The following is an 18,582-nucleotide window of genomic DNA, read 5'->3' on the forward strand; positions in this document are numbered from 1 at the left end:
GTGTGCATGACCTTAATAATCAGGGTTCAAATCTCATATCTCCCATTTCAAATATATATATATGAAATATTTTCTATCATTGGATCAAACACTTAATCTATGCCTCATATACTCTGTATTGATTACTATTTTTCAGCATTTGTAATTAATATATGTATAGACAAATAAATATTTATATATATATATATATGAATGTATAATGAGGCAGGATGTGGGGTGGGAATCAGGGCTGGTTGGGAGACATATCCGTCCCGCACAAGCCTCGGGTAGAGAAAAATACATACGGGACGAGTCGGGTGGGAATCCCTAATTTTTTTAAAATAAATATATCGTCTACTGTAGGGCCCCCGAACCCTTAATCCCACTGCCTTACCTTAAAGAACCAATCAAACGCGTATCTGTCTGCTTTGCTTTGATTACCTAAAGGAAAAAGGCAATTAAACTCCTCTTTAATCCACCAAATTAGCTTAAACGGAATTCATGACGGAAACAGACAAAAAGAGAAAGTGATAGATGGTCTTCATTCACTTTTTGCCAAAAATAAACTTGGAAACACGCACTTTTGAGTTTTGAGTTTTATTTTTTTTTCAAGTAATTTTGCTAAATTAAGACCCGTGACTTATCAATCAATTAATACTACTACATGATAAGATAGGAATCTGGTTCTTCATATAAATTCTACATTCATAACACTTTTCTTAGGATTCCGCCTATTCCAATGTCAAAAAAAACATTCGACTCAATCGATGCACCAAGCAATTTCAAAATTTTTGAAAAATCACAAATGTACAATATTTAACATGATGAATCTAAAGGTATATTATTTATTCGAAACAAAAATTAAATCCAACATGAAAAAGGCGTAATAATTATAAATCATCGGGTATAAACTCAAATATTTGATTTTCGATTGCAACGAATTTTGTTTTTTTAAGCGGTTTAGACATACTAAATATTACATATTTATGATTTTTGTTCAGAATTTTTTAAAATTTTTTGGTGTATCGGTTGGGTACTGTGTTTTTCAATGAATCCGATTAAAATAAAAATCAAATTTATTGTGATTGAAATATTGAATATTTTAAATTTATATTAGACAATTTAGAATTGTAATTTTTCTATTAAATTTAATCTTTATTTGGAAAAAAATGGATTCATTACGTAAAATTCCAAATGTATATATATTTTTTTTACCACTGGTTCACCCCCAATCCCTCTCTATCAGATGAGTCACTCACGCGCATGAGCATAAATATCATCATTATCATCATCTTTTTCTTCTCTCTATAAGACAAAACCGTGGATCCATCTCCCCCTCCCCCTCCCATCTTTTCTTTTCCCATCTCTCTATATAAAACCCGCAACAATTCCTCCTCTTTTCCCACCGCCACCACCACTGCCGCCGCCGCCACTACTACCGCAAAGCCTCTCCTATTCGCCTCAGCAACTGGTGTTTGCGAGTGTTTCTGTTTCTCTAAACATGACTCGGTTATTCACAGATCTACCGATTCACTTGTCTTTATAATACCTCCATATTTGTTCTCTGATCCATTAATTTCTTTCTATAATCTTGTGCTCTTTTGGTAGAGGAGGTCTACGATGTCTCTTCCGTTTTCAGATCCGACATTCCGAATCTATCCGGAGCCTATCGATCACTTCGATAGGTTACCGGATTCTGTTCTCCTCCTTGTTTTCAACAAGATCGGGGATGTTAAGGCTCTTGGACGCTGCTGCGTTGTTTCTCGTCGATTCCACTCCCTTGTTCCTCAGGTAGACAACGTGGTTGTGCGGGTGGATTGCGTTATTTCCGACGACGATACGTCGTCTACCTCCTCCTCAGCGGACAAGTCCCGTAACCCTGCCTCGTCCGGTCCCTTCTCATCCATTGTTCGCCTCCTCTTTAGCGGCATTTTGAAGCCTCTGCAGACGTTCGGTCAGTTCCTTGGCCCCAAACGTGTGATGCTCTCCTCGAACTCTGGGTCTTCATCTTCGTCTCTGGCGGTCGGGAGTGAGGACGACGGGGACATGGATCAGAGCGTGGTGACCCATCACTCTCCCACACAGGTTTTGAAGAATTTCAATGAGATTCGGTTCTTGCGCATCGAGCTACCAAGTGGGGAATTAGGGATTGATGATGGGGTTTTGTTGAAATGGAGGGCTGATTTTGGATCTACCCTTGATAATTGCGTGATTCTTGGTGCTGCGTCTGTCGTCAACAATGGACCCGCCAAGAACAATAACTCTATTGACAATGTGTCTGATGGGTTGTGTGTCAACAGCAATGGAGTTAATGGTGCCCTAGCTGACGATAACGGAAGCATACCAGAGTCTTTCTATACCAATGGTGGTCTGAAACTGCGGGTGGTTTGGACGATAAGCTCGTTGATAGCTGCCTCCGCCAGGCATTTTCTGTTACAGCCGATAATTGCTGAGCATAAGACGCTTGATAGCTTGGTGTTGACGGACGTTGATGGTCAAGGAGTGCTGTGCATGAATAGGGAGCAGCTTGAGGAGTTGAGGGTCAAACCTCTGTCCGCTTCTTCTGCTTCAAAGAGGACACTAGTCCCGGCTCTGAACATGCGGCTTTGGTATGCGCCACACTTGGAATTGCCTGATGGGACCTTATTGAAAGGGGCTACTTTGGTTGCCATTAGGCCTAGTGAGCAATCCGTGGCAAAGAAGGAAGCGTCTGGTGGGTCTTGGGTATCTACTGCCTTTGAAGAGCCTTATGGGACTGCCGCAAAGATGCTGGTGAAGAGAAGGACTTACTGTTTGGAGATGAACTCATTTTGAATCAGAGTTACGAGGAGATAAGGTAAATTTGCTTATTGAACTTCATACTTTTTTTTTTATGAATTTGCTTACAACATAACAATCTGCTGAAGATAATGTTATGCATTGTAAATTATAACTTCGGAAAAATATTTTCTTTTGTTAGGATGAAGGCATAACTGATGTGTTTGTAGTTATTGGCTCATAATGTGTTGTAGCTTTTTTCATATGCCTAAGTTTACTAGAGTTAGTGAGTTGTTCAAAATCTTCTCAAGATGCATCATGCATGTTATACACAATAAATTATATCAGCTGGAGGGTCCATGTTTTTTATAATGAAATGATGAGGGCATTTCTCTTGTGTTTATAATTATTAGCAGATGACATGCTGTGGCTGTTTTATTAGCACTTGATGTGCTGTGGTTTTCATGATGCTGCTGTATGCTCTGAGTTCATTAGAGGTGGTCTAAATGGTCGAAGAAGAGTGAGGATTTGGATATTTTTAGCATAATCTTTGTGCGTTGAATTACTCATCACCAAAAGGCAACACAAGGCAAGGTGGAGATTCTGACCAAAATGGGTGTTACAATATGATAATGCTATCAGCCATATGGTTTTGTTCTGTTTTAGTCTGTCTGATAGTGACACTGATTGAAGTTTCCTTATCAATGACTTGCACATAGTTTTACATTGATTTATGTAGTTTGAAATAGGCTTTTCAGTGATAGCCCATGGGAAGAGGATATGCATGTGTTCTCAAAGGAGATTGTGAAGCCAATTCTGTAAAATGCAGCTTGAACCGAGTGCAGCGCCTCATGATGAAGCTGAATGATGCTCTAGAACTACATTGAGGCATACGCATAAATGCACAAATTGCAACTACATTGATGTATGTTACTGGAGCTTCCAGTCTGTAGTCATTTACCTTTAACTGTTCGCTTGCTACATGTGTATATTGTAGGTATGAATATGTTGAGCTTATATTATACTTCTGCAACGTTGCAAATTTGCAATGTAGTTTACATTAACCTTTAGATATTTTGTTTTATTTATAACCTTCAGACATTGGAAAGTAAATTTTGCTAATAGCGAAACTGCAAGAGGGCTCAGCTTTCTTCGTCTTGGTGGTGTTGCAATTGCTTATGGAGAACCTTTTAGTAGTTGGAGTACCTGTAATACAACTCTAGTGATGAGGGTAGTTGTAGATTTCATTAAAGAAGTTTGGACCGTGGCGGTAGATTTAAATGTCAGAAGTGGTACTAATGAGTTTGGAAGTTCGAATGGCTAAGAAGGTTGTGAGTACTTTTTTTTTAATTTGGCATGGAGGCACTCATTCAGATTAAGGATGTCCACTACTAATTCATATTGGTGGTCCATCTAGCATCCAACATGAGTATCAAATGCAGATACAAGTTGATACATTGTTGGAGAGCATATTAGCTGTGCTCAGATCTGGTACAAGATTTGTCTTGTTGATTATGATTTGATGACCTTTTGTACTCATCTTGTTGATGATATCATTCTGTCTAAATTATTTACTTCCGTTTGCTTTTGCTTTTGCTATGTACTATTATGTTCTATCTATATGATTGTATACGAGGTGGTTATGGTTGAGTTCCCAGAAGATATGTAGACCCACCTTACCATGAGCTTGGTCTTTCCAGACATGTCTGGCGGGATCGGTGGTTGTTCTGTATAGAATGTGCCTGACTATTGTCTTAGCGACCACAATTTCCCGACCATTCGGTGAGGATGCTTGTATTCTCAAGGAAGACTCGGGATGGGAGAGTAATGCTAGTATGCATGTTGCCTTGGCTTGAGAGCAACCGCTAGCATAGTCTAGTAGAATCATGCTAAACAATCTTATTTGAATTGAATCCTTGTGCCGCCTACAAAATGTTTTTGAATTTTGAAACAAATTATATGAAGCCATTCAAGAATTTGCACTAGCACTCGAGCATTGTATGGTTAATTGCTTTGCGGCCGATCTCAGCTCAATTAATTTGTTGTGTGGGTTTGTACATGTCTAGCCCGTCTAATTTTGAATTTAGTGAGTTATTCAAAAAGAATACGCCTATCGTGTTTTTGTCGGTTATAAAAGAAATTTAGATGTGAATTTTCGTCATGAAAAAAAAACTGTCCAATTTTAGTGAATAAATTTATGATCATTTTCGCTGATTGCTTAGCAAAATTATTGACAAAAATGTTATTATTATAAAAAAAATAGTAATCTTTTTTTAATTTTTAAAAGATTGTTACTTGTTTTTATTTGTCATTACTATTATTATTTTTTAAAAAAAAATTCTTTTAACATCATTGTGAATGAGGGAATGGCAAAGTTCTGCCTCCTTTCAAGTCTAGACACTTAAAAAATAAAAACTACCCCTCAAAAAAGAAAAAAGAAATCAAAAAAGAAAAAAGAAAGAGACTCATCCTGTCGGGTCGGATCTTTTCCGGGTGAAATCCCTATCCATCCAAAAGCTTTGCAGCTACTAATTCCTACTAATTCCTGCTGACTGCCCCGCTTTCTCCTCTCCTGCCACAGAGATCTCCCCTCTCTCTCTTGTTCGTCTTCAGATTTTTCTCTTCAACTCTATCCATTTGCAAGCTGAGTTACTCGTCACGCGACTTGATGGATTTGCAAGGTTATGGGACTAATTCCTACTAGATTTAGCGTTTTGTGCTTAGATTTCAAACTTGTTCTTGTTTTCTTTTTGATTTTTCGTGAACTTGCTTTCCATGGGAGGGAAAATTCATTTATGGAGATTTGATGTGTTATGTTAAGGATTATTGGCACCTATTTCACTGTTTTTTTGCTTCCACTGGAAAATTAGTGATTCTCGGGTTAATTGCTTCAGTTTTTAGGTCAAATCGTTGAATGAACCACATAGCGTACTGTTTTTGGTTGATTTATATTTTTCTGGATTGATCGCCAATTACGGATATTATTTCCTCTTTATTCTTCATTCGTTCTTCTTCATAATCTGTTACTCGCGGTTTCTTGGAATTACGGTTTCAGAATGCTTATTTTTTTGTAAAATATGCTGAGATCGTAATTTCAGTTGCGCAAGAGAGTCTTGTATAATGGCAGACGTACTTGTTGTATGATAAGTCTGATTTCTCTTGCTAACTTAGTAGTGTGCACAAATGATATCATTGAATTGTATGCCCTTCTCAAACAGAGTAATCGGGGGGGCCTATACTCAAATCTTAGATGGACAATGTGAAGGATAGTGAGATATCCAAGAGGACTGTTTTTGTAACAGTTGGCACGACATGTTTTGATGCACTTGTCAGGGCAGTGGAGTCTAAGGAAGTTAAAGATGGGCTGTTGAGGAGAGGGTATACACATCTTTTCATTCAAATGGGTCGAGGAACCCATACTCCTACTAAGGTAATTCTATGTTTGACTAAGTGACATGTGAATCTTTGTTATTGAGTTTCTATTGCAGTCTTGAAACTGGCTTTATTGTTGCTACTTTGAAATGAGCATGGAGATATTGCATTCAGTCCTTGTAAATTGTCCTTCTGCTTTAAATAATTTTTCTCGGGGATAAAAGAAAGAAGCCGTATTTGTCTAGGTTAAGGCTCCCTTATTAATAAGCAAATGTTAATTTATGGCTATCTGATATGTGTTCCATTTAAATTTTTTTTTAAGTGTTCCATTTAAAATTTTAAATCAATAAGCCTGCTTTGTTTCTCTTGTAAAAAATCAGTCTACATTCATTTTATACCTCTGAGTTATTTGATTGCAGTCTGTGGGAGGAGATGGGTCTCTGAGTGTCGACTACTTCAATTTTTCATCAAGCATTGCAGACCATCTGAGATCAGCATCTCTTGTAATTAGCCATGCTGGTATGCTCTTGATTCATTCTTGTACCATTCCTTTCTCTTTCTCATTCCCCTCTGTTTTTTCCCCTTTATCTGCAATTCCTTTAGTGTACTACAGACTACTGCAACTTTTGCTCAAGCTTGTCAGTTGTCTTCTAATTATATTGAAGGATTGTGTAAATTGTGAGTTTATTATTTCTCTTTACTGTCAAAATATGTGTGATATGATAGTTGTATGTTTGATAGGCGAATACGTTTTCCAGTAGTAGAGTCGTAGGGGTGTAAACTAAAGGTTACAAGTTCAATTCCTAGAAACAACCCCACCACATATTATGTGGGGGTAAGGTTTGCGTGCATCTTACCTTTCTCCGAATCGCCCACTATGGGAGCCTTTGTGCGCTGGTGTTTTTTTTACCTATGATAGATGTTTGTTTCTATCTTTACACTTCAACTTGGGAGAAAATGACTCAATTTCCTGCTAGACATTAAGGAAGATGCACTGTGGTTGTTAACATTTGTGACATATTTCTTGGCATAATAGCGTAGCAATTTGTTGGTATATGGTGAAGTGCTTATTCTGTTCTGGATGTATGTGCTAGGAATTGGAATGTGTTGGACGCATGTAGATGGATTGCATGTTGTAAGCTGTCCAAGTAGTCAAACTGCATCATATTCTGTTTGTCTGATTATTCTTCGTGTTAATATGATATAAAGACCTTTGCCCATTTTCCAAATTTCAAACCACTTCGCTATTTCTTCAATGTGAAAGTCTGTACTCATCTCTTTCACTCACATGCAGACATAAAAATACATGTTCTTCTTTCTCTCTCTCCCTCTCTCATTGTTCAAACTTCGACTACAATGAATAAGGATTTTATCTATTTGGTTGTTGAATATGTAACCAGTCACTCATCACTTATTTAAGCCATGATGTGATATGTAGCATCTTATTCATGAAGAATTTTTTGTGCCTAATCTTAGTCCCATGGGAATAACGAATGCATCAGAGTTTTCTGAGTAGATCTTTTAATTATTTGAGTCGTTTACGTAAAGAAATGGTTATGGTTGTATGTTCAAGATCAGGAAGCATATTTGAGACATTGCAGTTTGCCAAACCTCTAATTGTGGTGGTCAATGAAGATCTGATGGACAATCATCAAAGTGAGCTTGCTGAAGAACTAGCAGACAGGAAGCATTTGTTTTGTGCTCATCCTCAAACGCTTCATCAAATAATAGCGAGCATGGATATGGAGTCCCTCCTCCCATACCATCCGGGTGATGCCACACCAGTTGTAGAGTATATAAACAGATTTTTAGGTTTCCCTGACGCATGATAAATTGCAAAATTTAATACCTCAGAGAAGAAACAACAAGAGTACGCACCTCTAACCTATTCTTTTTTCCTTTTCTTTTTTTAATCTTTTCTGCAATATGCAATTTGCATGCATTGGTGTAGGACATTCTGTCTGTCCAATTGAGTCCCTTAGATTTGGCATAGAAGCCTATGTGGTATGGATTATTATAGTTTATATAATAAGATATGGGAAATACACTCTTGGGTCATAAGAAAAACCAAGGAATGGGCTTGTGGGGTTGACACTTGACAGGAAATCATTCTTGAAGGTGATTCCATCTTGTGGGCTTGAAGGTGATTCCATGTGTCACAGTTCACAGATAGAAACCACCCCCACCCCCCGAGTCTGTCTTAATGCCGGCAGCCAGCGATAAGGATATACTCTATTTTGTGAGTTGTGAGGAGGTGAAGTCCTGAAATATCTATGAAAGGTCCACTTCGAGATATTAGAAGAAGCCCTGGAATTTTTACTCTTGAGCACATAAACATCAAGCAATTCTCCGACTAATAAAAACATTGCTGTTATATGATGCTTTTGAGTTTGTGTCATGATCCCATATGTTCACAAAATTTAAGGGAGAAACGATCTAACAAAGTAATACTAATACTCTGTTTTGAAACCTGAGCCGGCCCACGGGCCTACTGTGTTGGCCCAAGCCCGCTCTTTCTGCTGGCTATAAACGGCCAGGTGGAGGATCTTTCGGCCCAATGATCAGCACTTTAGGTAGAAGTTCCCAACCAGCCCTAGCCCGTTCTAATGACATTGGGTTTCTGAGGTTGATTCACTGAACTCTTGGATTCTCACACGAATCTGTATACATTTCGAGACAGACAGTATCATATCTGTTTTTATCATTGTCGTGGGGTTGGCTATTGGCTTCCAAGTTTGAAACGATGCATGAACAGCCCAAAAAGTCATTTGAGAAATGAAATTAAAAAAAAATGTTTCTAGAGTATATCCTAGTGACCAAAAGTCCCATTTGATGTTATAAAAATTGTGATAAGTATATACAGAAACTGCAGGTTGTAAAGAAGAAAATGGAGAGAAAAAGTCTCATCTGCTAGCTTTAGGGTCTAAATACCCGTCCAAAAAAGCTCAAGGACGAACTTAATAATGTAGCATATTTAGTACCACAGCAGAAGCTAAGTGGGTCAAAAAACAAAAAAAAAAAAAAAATTGACGAGATTACAGACCAAGATCACAGACATGGATTCCATTAATCTGCTAGATGCAAACAGAAAAACAGATGAACTATTCGCATTCTGAAGAAAACTGCAACTGCTATTAGTAATGATACTAAGTGTGCACATTCGAAAGATTCCCTTACTGTGCCACTTAGCTTTAACAAGAAGTATAAACGGTTTGAAAATATATATGTAGACAAGTGAAAGAATAACTTCAATCAAATATTTCATCATACATCTTCAAAACACACAACAGCATGCATGCATGCATGCATGCATGCATGCATGCAGAGATAATCAGACAAACAAATCCCATTATATGAACCTGAATAGCCTCAGAATGGAGAAAAAATACCAACAGTTTTAGAAGCATAATAACAAGTTATCAGCCGCGCAAGGAAGCTTTGCAATTTACTCTCACCCCAGCTGCCACTTCTCCAGCTCCATTTTCCCTGCATTTTATTAATTACCAGAGAATTATTATTCCCGATGTCTATCATCAGAAATTAGGAAAAATAAAGATAATGTTAATGTCAAACTGCAGGCCATCAATGCAATTTACATTCAAGTGACCATGTAAACACCGTTCATTCGAAAAGCTTATTTAAGCTGTTAATCAGTAAGGATAAGCTTCAATATTTGACCAGTAGCAACACTTTTCTGCCAGTTAAGTGCTCTAGATAACCATTTCCCTCTCTTTATCTCCCACAGATAATGTTATCTGCTAGCTTCTACCATAGAATGTCTTGATAATAATAGTACGACGAATTTGTTCATAAACTTTCTTTATGAAAGTATCTTTATACCTACAAAGAAGGATAATATGTATACAAGAAGTTGAAGTAAATGGGAACATTTGTTGAGAGTGAACCCACATGTAATTTCAAATCGAAAGAGGTTAAAGAAAAGTAAAGGATTTATAACTAATAGGTGAACCTAAAAACCATGGGTTATACTGTTTGGTAATCATATAGGCATCCAACTCTTTCGTTGTAAGCCTAACAAAATCCCTGAAAATGGAATTGTGATAATAACGGTAGATCCACGACAAATTTTTCGACTGCAAAAAAGATGTTCATATCATTCCAACTTTTGTTCGGCTACATTAATTTATGAGAAATTTAACAGGTTCATCTCAGCCATTTATTTATATCTAAATCATACTTTCATCAACTCCTACTAAAACTATATCATTTTTTACTACTTCAAATAATGTATTTTTAGGTTTTCCTCTTCGCTTCTTTCTCTCTCCTTCACAAACTTTCTCAATTCTACTCACCACTGCATCACTACCTCTACTTTGTCCATACTCGTGCCATCTTAAACGATGTTCTCTAAACTTATATTCAATTGGTTCCTACCATAGATCTAATAATCACATTTTTTATCCTATCTTTCCTCATGCGACTACACATCCAATGAATCATCCACATTTCTTTTACATGCATTTTTTTGGATATCTCGTCATTTTATAGCTCAACACTCGGAATCAAATATCATCACATGTTATATAGTTGACTATCGATTTTCCTTTCAACCTTAAAGCAATCTTTCCATCAAATAAAATCTTGGATGCACTCCTCTATTTCATCCAATCGTTTTAAATTCTACTCGCTTCATCTTCACTAATGTCTCCATCAATCATCTTAGAGAATCGAGCCAAGATATTTAAAAACCATACCTTTTGTTACTTTTCTCTCATCTAATTCAATTGTTTGTTTGTTTCCTTGTATGCTCCTACTAAACTTACATTTCAAATATTATGTTATATAAGGTTTGCCTCCATATTTTGAGTTAACTATCACTAGTGTCTCATCCACTAGTACTATATCCAACGTACCTCACATTGAGTAATGTCGTGTGTGTTTATCCATCATTTTAACAAATATGAATAGACTTAGTGTCGGCACCATGTGTGCAAACTTCTTGTGATAGGAAACTTCCACGTAACACCTCCATTAATCTTTTTTTTAAAAAAAAAAACAGGGATTTGGGGAGGGGGTAGGATTCGAACCCACAACCTAATGGGTGGGGTGATCCCTTACATGCAATGTGATTACCAACCAACGACTCACTTGCAACACCTCCATTAATCTTAGCACTAGTTACAACTCCTTCGTATATATCCTTAATCATAGTAATGTTACTAATAAAGACTTTTCTTTTCTTTAAAAATCACTACATTATTTTACTACGCATCTTATCATAGGCATTTTCCAAGTCTATAAATACTAAATGTAAATTTTTTTTTTCTTTTGTCTATATTTTTTAAAGTTCCTTAGTAAAAATATAGTATCTGTTGTGAATCGTCACAAAAAAAAAAAAAAAAAGAAAGGTGTTAAACCAAGGAGTGCAATCTGGAACAACAATAGGATCCTATGTTTATATATCAGTAAGATATAGGATCTAGTACACGAACTTCTCCTCTCATGGTCAAAAGAGAATAAAGTACAAAATTGTATAAACTTTTGCAAAGAAAAAGGCCCTAGGAATGAAAAGGGAGCTAAATTATCAAAAGAAGGTAACAAAAATGAGTTGAAAATTATCGTTAAAGGATAGTTTTTATTTATCAATGAATATGAGAGAAGATTGCCACATTATAAGACCTTAAGATAAAAATACAACTGATTAATTATGAAGCGAGGAAATAATTCACGACTTGCCCTAATGCAATGGCTAAGCATACCAGTTAACACCTAACACAAATGAAAGACTTCTTTAGCGACCTTAAGGGATGAGTGTCATTAAAGTAGGCATTTGAATAGTTTTATTCAAACATCTAATAATTTTAATTGATGAATAGCTTCAGAATTCCTTTCAGAATTTCTAATTATTGCCTGTAATTTGAGAGAACAATATATCCATGTCTCGTTTGTTTAGATAAATAATGTTTTTTTTAGTTATTAGTTGTTCACAAAAATTGGTGTAATTTATACTTGAACAAGGGTTGTCCAAAATAAAGGCTGTACTAACCTAATTAATGGTTAGATTAGAAATGACACCTTTTATAAACCCTATATCCTCAAAAGTAGGAACTGATGCAATTTATTCGTAGAGTTTGCTTTTTACACGCAGTCACATCAATATGTTTTGTCATATCTATTACTACATATATCAGAAATTCACGACCCCACCTCATACATGAGATTAATATCGCTTTGGCTTATTCATTTTTCATGAATACATCAGACTTGTACGACTTCGTTCCTCCTTACCTCAATTATTATAGACCGAAGATCAACTCACTGAACAAGCCCAAGTACTATGAGTAAAAATCCAACTCACTAGGGTAGAAAAAAACATTGTTGTAACGTTAGGAGTGGGGTTGCACATATATATCACTCAGTTGAGATTTACCCAACCGAGATAGTATATTTGTTCTTAACAACAAAAAAAATTAACATGGTCCCAAAGATGAAGCCTAACTACCAGAAACTCCAAAAACAATTTCTCAAGAAATATCCTATTTTTAATGCATATTGGCTCCTAAATAATTATTTGTGGTTTTCTTGGGAGCCTAATAGCACTTCCTAAATGTTCTTTAGATTCATGAGTTTGGTCCTCCCACCTATATATCTGCCTGCATGCAGCTGAACTGTTGAATACCATAGAAAACCGCTTTTTAGATTTCAGACAGTGCGCCGATCCATGTCCATGTGGTGTTGTTCTGGAGACTGAAAAACTTAATAGGGATTCTAAAGTAATTAAGGTGTCTTCCTAAGTTCCTGAAAAGTGAACTTACTCCACTGAAGTATGGTCTGGCCACGCAGATTCTAACACCTGGCGTGATTTACAGACGTTAGGGAGAAGGGAACCAGGAAGAGAACAAACATGGGGACAACCAGCCGATCGCAATTCATAGCAATCCATGCAAGGAATCAATGAAAAAAAGATGGAGTAATATAACACACAGCTTCCTTTTCAAAAAAATATATATATATAACACAGCCTAAAAGAAAAAGGTAGACCCACCCAATAGTTAACTACTTTATTGTTTTCAAGAAAGCAAAATAATCCATGATAGTAAGCATTGCACGTCGACCCAAAAAGCTGTTCAAAAACCTAAATTACCACCAGCAACAGAGGGAAAGTAAATCAAACCATCCGAGTACAACAACCAAAACAAGCACAGTAACAGCAAAGCAAATGACAAAAATAAAACTGAACTGATGAAACCCAAAATAAATGCTGCTTTAATAAGAGAAAAAATGGAAGGAGAGGAAGAGAGACTGCTTTGCTTACCAGAAGAAGATGGGCAAAGAGGATTGAAATGAATCAGTTCTTCCCTTTTCCGTTGTGGCTCGGGTGTCTGCTTCCGTCATAGCAGAGCTGCAAGTCAGGTGGGAAATTGTGGTGGTGGTGATGATGATTCTCCACGGGTGGTGTCCCAATGAAGAAAGGTACATTTGCTCCGTCTATAGGTGATGAAAACCTCTGGAGGTGAGGCAAAAGAGACGGTGAATTGGACTGAAGGGTCCCCCTATTAATACCAGCAAGACCGGAAGAGATACTAGAGTTTAGATTGTAATTGCCCCCGGGTCCCTGCTGGGTGCTCGCCGCTACGGGGATAAGATGATCGGTGGTGGCGAACTGAAAATGCTGCAGCTCCGGATGGTTCTCCCCAGATACGCTGAATGGTGGGATTGGCAATGCCTGTGGGATGGAGTTCCGCAATTGAATTTGTCCTGGAAACCCTGACGGATGATGACCAGCACGAGACGAGGATGGTCCAAGTAGCCCCGTATTGAAGTAATCCATTGGAGTTGAGGGCCACTGTCTCGCATTGGAGTTGCCGGAAGGACTGGCGGCATTGTTACTAATACTGTTCATGCCACCAGTAAGTAGCTCAGTGAATGAGGAGTTTTGGGAGATGGGGTTTACATTCTGGTGACGTGAATCGGTATCTTTCTCCTTCTTCGTTCTCTCCCTTGCTCGCTGGCGGGCTTTAACGCGCTTGACCCTTATTTCAGATGTCGAGAGAGACAAGCCCGAGCCTTTGCTGGTCTCCGAGTTGCTGCTAGCAGATTTGGACAAAGAGAGATGGTGGTTAGGGTCTTGGTGGAAAGTAGGTCCTTCCAACTCCAATTCAGGCGAATCAAACCCTTGGTCCATACCCTCGCTAATTCTCTTATCATCGCTTAATTGCTTCTGTGGGGTTTCGGAGAAGGAACTGTTCAGTGAAGGGAGCTCGTTGATTGAATCAGCAGCAGCTTTAATTAGCCACTCTACAGCTTTGCTTGGTTGATCGTATCCCAGCCGATCTTGGAGATCATAGAATTGAATAGCAGTTGAGACCGATAACCGGACCCTCCGGTCTCTCGGCCCTTTCGAAGTCCAAACCTTGCTGTGCCGATCTTTGCCACCGGAGGCACGAGAAACCCTAATAATACGTGACGAATGGTGCCACCCACCAAGACGATTAGTACCAAGGTCACTGCCGCCTCCACCGGCGGTACTATTAGTCCTCTCGAGCTTATCATCTTCTTCGTCATCTGGGTAGTGTTCACCGCCTCTCTGTCCTATCTTGATAGAGTCATTTCTGCCATTACCGACCCTGGACAACTTACAGGCTTGCGTCTGAATCTCCCCCACCTCCATGGCACTTTCATGCCTTTCTCAAACAATAACTCCAAGCATCGAGAGCCCCCACCTTGCCTTCTTTTTGTACTTGTAGAAGGAAGAGAGAAGTGGGTACAAGTATCTAGAGCGAGAAAGATGTGGTGGTGAGGTGCTGGTGGGGTTACTGTGTCGTTTGCATTGATGACGATAATACAGACTACAGAGAGTACTTTGGCTGTGAGGTGATAAAACCGCCTTGTTTTTACTCTTTGATATATCACCGTCAGGAGGCTCTCGTTTAAGCTTTTTTGCAGTTGCAGAGAGTGCTTTGAAAAGCAAAGCCTGAAATAGCAGCCTCAGCCTGCAATCAATCACCCACAAAAATATTTTTAAAAAAGCATCAGATGCTTAAATAGCGAAGACAGACACACGGATTACACATATAGACTCACTCATTGCATCAACAGTCGGCTAAGCTCTGGGCATGACTGTGCTATTGCCGATACTGTTCTGCTCACCATTGCTATGGCTACTTGCCACACACATAGCTTTAGGTTTAGCCGATGCTTTTAGCAGCTTAAAGAGATTTAGGATTAAAGATGTCAAGCTTTCACAAAAGCCTACGAAAAATCAAGCTAAAATGTAAGCTACAGTAATTATGTACGGACTGCCAATTATATTCAGCATTTAAAGCTCTCGCTGAGCTGACTTAACTAAAAATGGCAGACACTGTTAAGCTTAAAAGAACAATAAATGACAAATCGCCGCTCATTAATTAAATCAAAGACAGTGTTTCAAGATTACCAACAGCAAGAACCAATAACCATCTTTTAAAAAACAATTGAAGCTTACTTTGAACAGCGTCCGGTACAGTTACAGGTGTCAAGTTATGAGATGACAGATGAGGTAATGACGCTGCGATTTTGTTTGCTCACCGCAGATCTTCCGTTTCTTCGACAACAGAATGACAGATCAGTGTTCAAGCATCCAATACTGGTAGTCGCAGATCTGCAATATCTTCACAGATCGATCAGTTACTTATATAGCAGAACCACAGATTCAACTGAGATTTTAGCGATTATTGTCTTACGCGCACCTTATGATGGTATATCGCATAACTATACATTAATTTATGATAACATATATGACACCAATTTATTAAGAAAAGAAAGCGGAAAATTAGGTCATCGAAGAGCATGAACTTCTCAGATTATCATCTGTGAATCCGACAAAAAAAAGTGAGAAAAATGTCGGCAAAATTTAGCTCCAGATATGGAGAGACAGCAACAAACTCCATTGAGGGAGATCAAAAGAGTTTCAACAAGAACAACCTTATTCAAAATTACTTTCCCAAGTCCAGAATTCCGTACCATCCAGCTCTCTCTCACTTTCTTTTTTCTGCTTTCCTCTCAAAATCGCAGAACCAAAGTAGTGCTATGGATGGCGAATTTGTAGCAAGATTAGCACTCACAAGAGCGTGTGTTAGGGTTGGAGTGTTTGGAGAGCGAGAAAGTGAAGAGAAATGGAGAGGAGAATTGAATCCGAAGATATTGTGGGGGGTTTAAAAGAAAATAATTAGGTCGAGATACGATGTTCAAAGCCAAGTCACGACGAAGAGAGAAAAAGAAAGGGTAGGGGAGAGAAGGGGAGTGGGCGAAATCACCGGGCTTATCCTCTCTCTTTTTTCTTTCTTACTTTTGCATCTCATTTTCCTTTCTATTTGCGTATTTGCCACTTCCTTCCGTTGTCTTTATTTGAGATGCCAAGTCAAAACTGCTTCAAAGCATGGAATTAGGAGGATACTTAAGATATCAACTACAACTAGTAGTCTTTCATTTGTCAATGATTCCCTCAATTTGCTCTATATATAAGGGTATGTTTGGTATGCTTTGATGTAGGACTATTCTCTTTTAATTATGAGAGTATTTTTTAGTAGGATCAAAGAGTCACAAGTTCGGAATTGTGCGAAATTTAGTAGGATGACTCATTTCGACGTGATCGTCAAGACTAATTACATAACATCTCCCTATAGTGGATTGTAACACTTATGTGTTGAAGCTTTGTGACTTCTTTTATCATTAATAAAATGTTTGCCTTAACTATCGTATTGACTTGAATACAGTAGAATGTACGTACTACGTAGCAAACATAAGTCCTTAACACAAATACACCACACTCTCCTTTTCTATATTCCAATACTTCAAATTTCAATTTATGCTTCTTTTTTTTCCTTGGATCGAGACGGGAGGTTCACATTGAAGTGAATTATTATAGAGGCAGGCAGGCATATATGGATCAATTATTCTACAACTATATATAGTCGAATAGCTAGGCACAAGTTTGCTTCCATTGGTAATCGATCACCATCTTAAACAAGTAGGACCAATGGCCACATGCATGCTCATCATGAATGCATAATACTTTCATGCGAAGCATGATTTGGAGACCATAAATTGTACCAGGATACATGCTACTCGATCTAATGTTATTGATAACCCAATTTAAAGTGTTTGTACGTTTTCCCTCTGCACCAAAGCCCATGGGCCTAATAATTATCCGACACATGTAAGATGAAAACTTTGTTAATTGCAAATGATATTGTACAAACATATTATTTGAACATCTGATACTGATCTAAATTTAGGCCGTCAGGCCCTCAACGGTTGAAGGGTTAAATTGCTAAATCGATGGAAAAGGAGAGCACTAAAGTCCCTCAATTTACCAACAACTTTGTAGAGAGGTATTCCAAAGATATATAATTTAATGCAAAGATTTGAGGGGGATATACTTAATTATTAAATTTAATGAAACCTAACTAATGGTCCGTACAAGTAATGATGTGTCTCTTTCCTTCCCATCCTAATTTATTTAATTATTATTATAAGGTACAGAAGATGACATTGGATGGGCCATGGCAGCAACATAAAACCCACTATGCTCCCTTTGCTGGCAAACAATTTAACAGCAGGGGGGTCACCCATTTATTTAAAACCCTCCTATGCTTTGTTTAATGTGATGACTGATGAGGCAACTTTTCTTGATTTGGGGGATTTCATTGGCTGCCAAACGTTGATTCCCCATTTCATCACAAATCTCTCGGATTTGTATCCTCGAAATAATGAAAATATATAATTTGGTTATTTGCACATTTGATGTGGATCGAATGGCTACTGCATTTTTAGAGAAATATGATTGAGGTGGAAAATAGGACATACTAGTAGTTTAGACCATTGTTGATCGTGTCAGATTGGACTGAAAATCACACGATTGACTCGAAATGATGTTTAAGCGTCTTACCACTGTATACGTTAGTTTAACCTTCAAATCAACAATTTACTATTATTTTGATCAAATTCGTTATTTTCAACAAATTGTACGAATTTTATTATTTTGTTTCCTTCCAAATTATTTTAGGGTTTCAATTTTCTACTATTTAAGAACCTATACCTTTGAGGGTATAGTTTCAGTTTTGATTTTAAATAATATTGAAGTGACGAGCAATACTTTCCTTTTTCAATTATTTGTATTCATTAAATTAACAAAGTGTTGAAGCTTTGATCTTGATTTTATTGATTCGAATCGACAGGTTCAAATAAAGCATTACTTCATCACGCTATTCTGAATCAACGCTCATTTAGAATAGACCACCTTCATGATGTTGTCACACTAACACTTTATGACTTGTCATGATATTTAAAAAGAGTATCGTAATTAAACAACATACCCACCGTCTCCTACCCTCACCCAAATCATAAATAAACCCTCATCCCCATCGTCCCAATGAGATTTTGATCGAACCCAATACTTCAAAGATCTTGGACATGATAGCCTATGATTGGACTATCCCTCAATTCCCTAATTGTATTTTTGATGATAGGAGG

At 37.7% G+C, this 18,582-nt stretch overlaps 3 protein-coding genes across 13 annotated transcripts; 2 read left to right on the top strand and 1 right to left on the bottom strand.

The window, feature by feature from the left end:
* The first annotated feature begins 1,288 nt into the window (after positions 1-1,288).
* LOC120012946 (F-box protein At5g46170) lies at positions 1,289-3,894 on the top strand. 5 transcript variants are annotated; one of them, XM_038864513.1, is made up of 2 exons: positions 1,289-2,815; positions 3,150-3,894. In XM_038864513.1, exon 1 carries the CDS (start codon positions 1,600-1,602, stop codon positions 2,791-2,793), a length of 1,194 nt encoding a protein of 397 aa, XP_038720441.1. In that variant the 5' UTR covers positions 1,289-1,599; the 3' UTR covers positions 2,794-2,815; positions 3,150-3,894. The 5 variants fall into 5 exon arrangements, with proteins under 5 accessions (XP_038720441.1, XP_038720445.1, XP_038720443.1 ...); XM_038864517.1 differs by having other exon boundaries at positions 3,456-3,894; XM_038864515.1 differs by having other exon boundaries at positions 3,476-3,894.
* A 1,383-nt stretch (positions 3,895-5,277) lies between these two features.
* On the top strand, positions 5,278-8,175 carry LOC120013734 (UDP-N-acetylglucosamine transferase subunit ALG13 homolog). Of its 2 annotated transcripts, none has more exons than XM_038865652.1 (4): positions 5,278-5,417; positions 5,955-6,166; positions 6,528-6,627; positions 7,681-8,175. In XM_038865652.1, exons 2-4 carry the CDS (start codon positions 5,987-5,989, stop codon positions 7,935-7,937), a joined length of 537 nt encoding a protein of 178 aa, XP_038721580.1. In that variant the 5' UTR covers positions 5,278-5,417; positions 5,955-5,986; the 3' UTR covers positions 7,938-8,175. The 2 variants fall into 2 exon arrangements, with proteins under 2 accessions (XP_038721580.1, XP_038721582.1); XM_038865654.1 differs by having other exon boundaries at positions 7,687-8,175.
* A 1,240-nt stretch (positions 8,176-9,415) lies between these two features.
* LOC120013732 (transcription factor TCP2) lies at positions 9,416-16,370 on the bottom strand. Of its 6 annotated transcripts, none has more exons than XM_038865647.1 (5): positions 16,072-16,370; positions 15,554-15,709; positions 15,154-15,321; positions 13,385-15,062; positions 9,416-9,594 (listed from the first exon to the last, which is right to left on the bottom strand). In XM_038865647.1, exon 4 carries the CDS (start codon positions 14,738-14,740, stop codon positions 13,418-13,420), a length of 1,323 nt encoding a protein of 440 aa, XP_038721575.1. In that variant the 5' UTR covers positions 14,741-15,062; positions 15,154-15,321; positions 15,554-15,709; positions 16,072-16,370; the 3' UTR covers positions 9,416-9,594; positions 13,385-13,417. The 6 variants fall into 6 exon arrangements, with proteins under 6 accessions (XP_038721575.1, XP_038721577.1, XP_038721578.1 ...); XM_038865649.1 differs by having other exon boundaries at positions 15,554-15,718; XM_038865650.1 differs by having other exon boundaries at positions 15,154-15,277; positions 16,033-16,370.
* Between the last annotated feature and the right edge of the window lie 2,212 nt (positions 16,371-18,582).

The sequence above is a fragment of the Tripterygium wilfordii genome, chromosome 13 (genome assembly GCF_013401445.1).
Source record: "Tripterygium wilfordii isolate XIE 37 chromosome 13, ASM1340144v1, whole genome shotgun sequence".
NCBI classification, from domain to species: domain Eukaryota; kingdom Viridiplantae; phylum Streptophyta; class Magnoliopsida; order Celastrales; family Celastraceae; genus Tripterygium; species Tripterygium wilfordii.

Coding starts and splice junctions, on each gene's coding strand:
- LOC120013732 (XM_038865647.1), bottom strand. CDS start 14,740: ATGGAGGTGGGGGAGATTCAGACGCAAGCCTGTAAGTTGTCCAGGGTC.
- LOC120013734 (XM_038865652.1), top strand. CDS start 5,987: ATGGACAATGTGAAGGATAGTGAGATATCCAAGAGGACTGTTTTTGTA. Junction 6,167..6,527: donor GAACCCATACTCCTACTAAG/GTAATTCTATGT, acceptor ATTTGATTGCAG/TCTGTGGGAGGAGATGGGTC. Junction 6,628..7,680: donor TCTTGTAATTAGCCATGCTG/GTATGCTCTTGA, acceptor TTGTATGTTCAA/GATCAGGAAGCATATTTGAG.
- LOC120012946 (XM_038864513.1), top strand. CDS start 1,600: ATGTCTCTTCCGTTTTCAGATCCGACATTCCGAATCTATCCGGAGCCT.